Genomic DNA, 6,497 nt, shown 5'->3' on the forward strand with positions numbered 1-6,497 from the left:
AAATAATGTTTTCCCTAGCCAGAGTCAGCCACAACCTTGGGCTTTGTACAAGGCACATAAAATAGAGTCATTCATTTAATTATCCTCAGCAGTCAGCCACAACCTTGGGCTTTGTACAAGGCACATAAAATAGAGTCATTCATTCAATTATCCTCAGCAGTAGCCACAACCTTGGGCTTTGTACAAGGCACACAAATAGAGTCTCCCTAAGTAGAGTCAGCCTCAATTCTGGGCTTTGTACAGAACACTAAAATACCCTGTAATTAATCCCCAGTGGAGTCATCTCCCAGAGTCAATAATTAATTAATCAATCAAAAAGCCTCAAGCTTGGGCCTCATACAAGCCAGCTAAAGTCAAATCTTTTATACAGTAGATAGACATAGCTTATCTCTATAGAGAGATATTTTTACTACTCTACCACATTCAAACAAACATTACATTTCAATTTCAATTTTAATCAAGTCTCCCATTTAGGATTTTGAAAGGCATGAGCTGGCAGTAAAACCCAGACATGTGGTAACTTTCCCTAATTTGGATGAGCATCTTTCTTTCATTTAAGAGGCATTTGACTGGTATACTTGCACATACACAAGTAAGGTCCCCCTCTTGAATGAAATGAATTCAGTTATTCTGTCACTCTTTAAATGTTTGTGGTAGAATAGTACTAATACCTCTCTGTAAAGATAATTTCATGTCTCTTTACTGTAAACAGAGATTTAATTCAAGCTTCAACCTTGAGCTTCAAGCAAGGCACCAAAAATAATTAATTTCCCTAGTTAGTTCCCCGAACTACATTAAGCTCTGACTTCCACTAGGGATATGTAGGCATGAGGTTCACAAGGAATCTCAGCGAGCTAATAAAATACCAAAAATAGTCAGTTTGTCTGTCTGTCTGTCTGTTTTTTTTTAATCAATTCAATTCCTTCTCCTAATACAAAGGAGAAACTTTCCCAATCATTAGCAATAAACACAATCACAATGACACAGAGAAGGTTCCTGTAGAGTACTACAGATATGTAGGGTGTTTAAACACTTCCCTATGTATAACCGACCTCCCGGACTCCAGAATTTCTAGTCTAGGTGAAATCCCCACACTTAGCAAACTCCTAGGGTTTAGTTGAGATCTTTTTTTCCCTTTCCTACTCGTAGGACCAATAAGAAAGTTCGTGTGATATCGTAGGAAGAACTGAAACAAAATTCATCCCACCACGGGCGCATTCTCCTTCCAAATTTCGCGTGAAGGGTTTAGCGTGCCGTCCTCCCAAGTGAAACGGGGAGGTAAAAGAAAACGACCACCACAAATACTTAAGCCAATCAATTGGAAAACTTTTTCTGATATGGACAATGACAAGGCAATTACTTAAGACATAACATTGCTCAATTGAGGAAGATGCCAAGTTCATCAATAATCAATCGATATGGACAATGAGGAATCTTGATAAAACATCCCTTGATTATATAACAAACACATGCACTGCAAATACATAAACATATTCAAAAGATTAGTGGGATGCAATTGAAAACAAGAGAAATGAAAGTGAAAACATGATGAAGTTGAAAAATAAAATATAGAAAAGAAGATTGCAATGCTACAGAATAGCATGACACAACTATAATTATTCATGCTGAAAGTTACAAAAGTACTATTGTGAACACTATTTCAGGCTATTTATGACTCGCTTTATGGAAATGTTTAAGTGTGTATGGTGTCCTCGTCTTTATTTAATGGAGCTTCTTTTTTTTTTCTTTCAGTACTCTGTATGGAGCGTTTCTATTGCTTACCGTCACTGCCTTTGGTGTTTGTTCAGGATGGTAAGTGTCCGTTTATTATAAATTTGATTCAAACTTCTATAAGAGGCTTTAATGTTATAATCTTTTTATACTTACGTTATTTGCTATTATTAGATTAAAATCACATAACAAGAGAATTGGTAGAAAGGATGTGAGAAATGTGTGCCACTTCAATATTCCAAAGTCAATGGAAGCATTCTATCAAGAGTCAGGCAGAGCTGGTCGTGATCAGTTGCCATGCCATCTACAAGTCTCTTGTACTACGAAGTAGATGATCGCAAAAAAAGGTTGACTGCTTTAAATTGACGCGTTGATCTTGTTTTCTTATTGGACTTGTTTTCTCTTACTAAGATCTATTTCAGGCATTTCTATTAAGAAAGTCAGGTAGCAAGAAGTCACAATCATCAAATTCTCAAGAAGAATCAACCAGAATGTCCCTAACTGCTTTAAATCAGGTAACTTATAAGTCATTGCATGCTTTTTTTACATGGTATCTATGAATGACATTATGCATTTAAGTAACATAATCTTTATGTAAGTTATGCAGATGCTTGAATATTGTGAAGGATCTGGATGTTGTAGGAAAAGAATTCTTGAGAGTTTTGGAAAGAGATTGAAATTGGTTATTAACTGAAATGAAGTGGCTAAGTTTGTTAAAAACATGTGTCACAGAAGAAGACAGTGCCAACTACAACAGTGAAGGATGAGGCTTCTTGTAGCCATGTTTTTCCTAATATATAAAACTCTAATTATGTCACTAGTTTTAGAAATTTTTCTTTAAAATTCAAAACATAATAACAAAGCTCTCCATTTCCTTTGAGAAATGAAGAGATCCCTATCAAGATCCTCATCTACCTTCCTCTTGTCATTTATGTAAATGTCCTTGATATATGCAGGTGAAACCAAGTCATGTATTTCCTTCAACTGTTCCCGCATGCGGTCTTGATATAAGCATGAATCTGGAGAGGCAATTAGGAAAAGGAATAAGAATTGGGCAAAATACAACTTTGTGATTAACATGATTATAAGGTCAATGCAAAACTGTATAAAATTTAGAGTAGAAAGTTTACCCCCTTGATTTTCCAGTAGATTTAAGAACATAATTCATGCCTTCCCATAGATCTACAAGTGGAATCCAGTGAGGAGGATATTTAAAACGCGCAACATCTAAAATTAATATCATGTCCTTTCCAACATGATAGCCTCCAATAGGAGAAAAATGACCGGATCCCGTCTGTCGTGATTAATCAAATAAACAATGTCATGTTATTCTATAGTCTAATTATCAAATAAACCTATATCAATAGTTTATAAAATAAGATTCATAACCAATTCATATACATACTTGTTTGAGAGCAGCTCTATGGTATGATAAGATCAAATGACAGTTACATGAACTTGAACACTTGATAACGCATTTACGAAAATCATCGATGTTGCTTTGAGTAGCATAAAAGGCATCAACTTTGGCTCCAGCACATTGAGCCAAGTTTGCAAGTTTCATAAATGCAATGCCTCTAGTTTTAACAATTTCTAAAGGTTCAGTATAGTCCAAATCCAACATAGATTCATCAAACCATCTCCAAGGTCCTCCTGCACATGAATGGTCCAAATGGCAAATTCATTGTAAAACAAAAAAATATCAACAAAAATTAAATGTAAGCAAAATAGAATACCTTTCCATTTTCTTCCAGGATCAATGGCAAGAGCGTTGAGGATCATGGCGAGACTCGCAAGGCCACAATATGTTAGTTCCGATTGGGTTTGGAAATAAGGTATCAACTTAAAAAAACATTCCATTGTTCCGCTTCCAAGGCTTTCAGCAAAAAGTTGCTGTTGACATTAAAAAAAAACATAGTTACTTAAACTACAAGACAAAATATAATGTTTCTTCTATCTCCAAATGAAAACCATAGATTCAACGCTTTTGATGGAAGACAAACCTTGCCATGGTCGGAAACAAAATCAACAGCAGGCGAGGGAAGAGGTCTCTTATAAAATCCTTCGATCATTGGTGAAGGTGAAGGAAGAGCATGTGTTTGAAATAATCTTGCCCTTGCGGCACTCCTACCTCCTCGGAGGAAACTTAGAGATAGATCGGAAAAGCGCACACATAGTCTGTTCATCTTTGGTTCCCTCTGCGATGAGCGTTTTTGAAGCTGTGCAGGTTTTTCTCAAAGTTTCTTGATTCGGCTCTTTTTGCTTTCTTACCGTTACTGTTTTTTCTTTGGGGTGTTTTGAGTATTGCTTCTTTGCTTTATTACAAATTTACTTATAAAAAGAAACATAACAAATTTTGATTCAACAAAAAAATAAAATCTAAAATTAAATAATGATTGATTTATGATATTCCAATATTTATACTTTTTCAATGTTTGATTTTATTTTAATTGAATGGTTATTAATTGGACTCAAAGTTAGTTTAGAAATGAATGATTTATGTTATCCCAATATTTATACTTTTCAATGTTTGATTTTATTTTAATTGAATGGTCATTAATTGGACTCAAAGTTTAGAAATGAATGCAATAAATTACTATTGGACTCTCAAAGATACAACTTTAAGAATAATTTCTTTTGAACGTCACGGTTTCAGCTTTAAGATGGAAAGAGTTCCTGGATTCCAAACAATACTTGTATAAATAAAATGGGCAAGATGATTGCGCACATATTTGAGGGTTTAATGTTTTAATTTAAATATATAATTGAAAGTATGGGAGTCTTAGGTTATTTGACAAATGAAATTTACTGCCAATATTGATTAATAGGTGTGAGTGGTAGGAAACGTGAAAAAATATGTTAAATATTTTAATTTATTATTTAAGAAATAATGGATTAATTTATAGAATGTAGAAAAAAATGAGTATACAAATATTAATACATAAATAGTACGTGACTAATTGTGGAGTATCTTATTAAAATGTTGAGTTAAAAAAGAGGGGAAAAAGGAGTTTGGTCAAAAAAATTAAATAAGTAAATATTATAATTTACTTAAAAATGAAATAAATGAAAAATCAATAAAAAGAGAATAAATAAAATGGATAGTTAGTGGAAGAAAGATAGTATTTGTGTTTTTGGGTTTTTATAGATAATAATTTATTAACTAAAGCAAGAAAAAAAAAAAGAACAGTTAGTTTTAATAAGATAAAAGATGACAAAGGTGAGTAAAACACGTGACTCTAAAAATTCTATTATAAGTAGAACAAAAAAAGAACATCTTAAATACCGTAAACACATACAATATCAAGTTAAGTAGTGATCTTAATGATAAAATAATGATAGAAAAATTATCTTGACATTATAAAATTATCTCAATATCTATAATTATAATTTAAACAGATCAAATCGTACAATTTTAAATATTTTTTTTATTTATACATCTTATTAACGATCTAAATATTTGAGAGAAAAGATAATGAACATATAAAGAGAAAAAAGTTGATCTAATAGTATGAAAATAACGAAATCATTATTGTTTGTAAAAAATTATCCATTTATGTGGTTCATCATATACACCGCAAATAGATTTTTTCAATGGTATTTCAGAAAGCCCTATGAAATTGAAAAAGACAAAATTATCAAACAAATATAACAAATAATTATGATGATGCTGTAAATCTCATCGCTCCTAATTCCTATTTATGATTAGAGCTCTCACTTTCACCTTTTTTTTTAATTCTTGGTCTAGGCGTAGTTTCCTTAATATGATACCTCTTGTATTGAACTTTGTTTGATGAATGAAAGTCGTTAAGTTTATTTTTGTCAAAAAAAAAAATCAACAATGCCTGCAATTATTGACCATAATTAGTAAATTAATTAATAGGAGAATAGTGCTATTTAGCGAGAACTATTAGCAAGCAAAAAAAAAAATTTAACAAATAATGACTACACAATATTTTGTTGTAAATAGTATAGTAATATGTTGAAAGCAAAAAACTCATTGATGTGTTATCGATTTTAATGGGGCTATAAAGCTATAGGGGCGTTTGTTTTACCGCATAAGAAATTAATCTTAGGAATAATTTTTAGGTATATCATTTCAAAGAATAAATTTTTATAAAAAATATTTGGGAATTATTTTAAAAAGTTTAGGAATCTTTTATTTTTAAATTATTTTTAATTAATAATGTATTATAATTATAGATAAAAAATAATAATTCCATAAATCGTGGTATTAAAAATTAATACGAAAGAAACATAGAATTAAATACTTAATAAATAACAGAATATTGATTAATAATAATTAATAAGTAAAATTACTCAAATAACCCTAATTTTACTTTCAAAATATACTTAATGACTTAACAATTTTAATTAAAAAATAATAAATAAAAGTTAAGAATTAATGAAATAAATAATACTAATAAATATTAAAAATTAGAGTTTAAAGGTAGTGTACTGGCAGTGTAAACTAACTGTACACATACAACTAATCAAAATTCTTACACTTGCCATGTCATATTAATTTTTTAAAATTAAAATTGTGTTTTAATTAGATACATGGTTGTGATTGATTGACCGTGTAAAAATATTTTACAGTGTCGGTGCATATCCTTTTTCTCTAAAAATTACATCTTCATTTTGAAACGTGGAGTTAGAAATTAATATGAGAAGGGAAAGTTATAAAACCATTATTTATCAAATACACAATTCAATTCCACGATACGTGGGATTTAAAATCAATACGGAAGAAAATAGATAATAAA

General features: G+C 30.9%; 1 protein-coding gene across 1 annotated transcript; it reads right to left on the reverse strand.

Moving 5' to 3' along the window:
• Positions 1-2,627: 2,627 nt before the first annotated feature.
• On the reverse strand, positions 2,628-4,013 carry LOC131641438 (glutathione gamma-glutamylcysteinyltransferase 1-like). Its single transcript, XM_058911733.1, has 5 exons — positions 3,735-4,013; positions 3,468-3,624; positions 3,137-3,384; positions 2,862-3,025; positions 2,628-2,750 (listed from the first exon to the last, which is right to left on the reverse strand). Exons 1-5 carry the CDS (start codon positions 3,915-3,917, stop codon positions 2,699-2,701), a joined length of 804 nt encoding a protein of 267 aa, XP_058767716.1. The 5' UTR covers positions 3,918-4,013; the 3' UTR covers positions 2,628-2,698.
• Positions 4,014-6,497: the final 2,484 nt, after the last annotated feature.

The sequence above is a fragment of the Vicia villosa genome, unplaced genomic scaffold, assembly GCF_029867415.1.
Source record: "Vicia villosa cultivar HV-30 ecotype Madison, WI unplaced genomic scaffold, Vvil1.0 ctg.003748F_1_1, whole genome shotgun sequence".
Classification (NCBI taxonomy): Eukaryota; Viridiplantae; Streptophyta; class Magnoliopsida; order Fabales; family Fabaceae; genus Vicia; species Vicia villosa.